At 37.0% G+C, this 1,701-nt stretch overlaps 1 protein-coding gene across 1 annotated transcript; it reads left to right on the top strand.

Moving 5' to 3' along the window:
• Positions 1-532: 532 nt before the first annotated feature.
• On the top strand, positions 533-1,471 carry LOC103894308 (replication protein-like). The gene has a single exon (XM_009273656.1). It carries the CDS (start codon positions 533-535, stop codon positions 1,469-1,471), a length of 939 nt encoding a protein of 312 aa, XP_009271931.1.
• Positions 1,472-1,701: the final 230 nt, after the last annotated feature.

The raw sequence follows: 1,701 nt of genomic DNA, 5'->3' as shown, positions 1-1,701 counted from the left end.
ATAATATCAAATTATTGGGTAAGCGCGTTGGTTACTGGTCAGATGAGTTTAAAAATGATGAAGGATATGTAATTTCACCTTCAAAATTTTTTACTGGTCTTGTCGTTGGCGCTATTGTTCCAATGAAAGGGTATGAGAAAATGGCTGGTAATGATGTTTTGCTTTTAGAAGATGGTCAAGATGAGCCTGATTTTGTTAATGGCGAATGTAACTTTGAAATATTAGAAAATTAATCATTTTTCAGTTATTAAAACCTAGTTATTTTGACTAGGTTTTTTTATGCAAAAAAGGTTTTTAATGCTTTTAAATGCTTTTAAATGCTTTTAGCTACTCCGTACCCCTTGCTATTACTAGGCTGTAGCCTTCATTCAAGGACGTTTATTTACCCATTCAAGGACGTTTATTTACCCATTCAAGGACGTTTATTTACCCATTCAAGGACGTTTATTTACCTTATAATGACTTATAATAATTTGACATTTAAATGACTTAATTTTAATATGTCATTAAATTATTTAAATAGGTTCTTATCATGTCAAAAACTGACCTTGTAGTTAAAACTAATCAATTAAATTCAGCAGTTCAAAACCTTTCTTTGCCCGAATTACGCATTATTCAGCTTGCTATCGTGGACGCTCGTGAAACTGGCAAGGGGCTGGACACTAAAACGCCTTTACGCATTGATGCCATGCGCTATGCTGACGCTTTCGACACTACACGACAAAACGCCTATATTTTGATGAAACAATCAGAAGAAACGCTTTTTAACCGCCGTTTCACCTACTTTGACCGTGAAAAAAAGCCTATAAAATCGCGTTGGCTTCAAGATGTCCGCTATTTAGATGATGAAGGGGCTATTGAAGTCTGTTTCACTCGCCTGGTGGTCGAATGTATTACACGGCTAGACGGTGCAGAGCAATTTTTTACCCAATATATGCTTAGCCAAACGGCAAACCTAAACAGCGTGTATTCTGTGCGCCTGTATGAGTTACTTATTCAGTGGAAAACGGCTGGCAAAACGCCTGTGTTTGAATTATCGCTTTTTCGTGGACAAATGGGGCTTGATGATGGCGAATATAAGGTCATGTGTGATTTTAAAAAGCGTGTTTTAGATTTGGCAGTAAATGAGATAAACGAAAAAACCGATTTAACCGTGTCCTATACTCAAGAGAAAAAAGGGCGTGTTATTTATGGCTTTAAATTTACAGTAAAGCAAAAACAGGCTCAAAAACCGCTTAAAACGGCTCACAATGATGTTAAAGACCTTAATACGGTAGATATGTTCCATTTGATGACAGAAAAGCAAATAGGGGTGTTTTCGCGCAAATTAGCTAATATGCCTGAATTAGGTAGTAAAGCGCCAATGGGCAAGACAATGGACGAATTCATACAGATAATTGCTAATGATTTGAAAGATGAGAAAAAACAAGCTAAATATAAGCCATACTTAGAGAAATTAGGCTTTAAATGATGTTCGAAATTGACTTGATGCCTTTGCAAGTCGTAATTTCGCCCTTTGGGTTTTTCCTAAGGTCGAATTTTTGGACAATGTGGCGCGCCTGGTGTTCCAATTACTGCTTGGTGTATGTCGCCACTTGATCCAAAAATTGACCCAACAAGCCGTTAGGCGCGTTAGTAGAAATTTAGTATTATTATATTAGTAGATTTTTGTTTACTAATAAGCGGGGCGGGGGGCGCATG

Source organism: Aptenodytes forsteri, unplaced genomic scaffold (genome assembly GCF_000699145.1).
Source record: "Aptenodytes forsteri isolate BGI_AS27 unplaced genomic scaffold, ASM69914v1 Scaffold2399, whole genome shotgun sequence".
NCBI lineage: Eukaryota > Metazoa > Chordata > Aves > Sphenisciformes > Spheniscidae > Aptenodytes > Aptenodytes forsteri.
The sequence above is the reverse complement of the archived record's forward strand: the minus strand, read 5'-3'. Positions and strand labels throughout refer to the sequence as shown.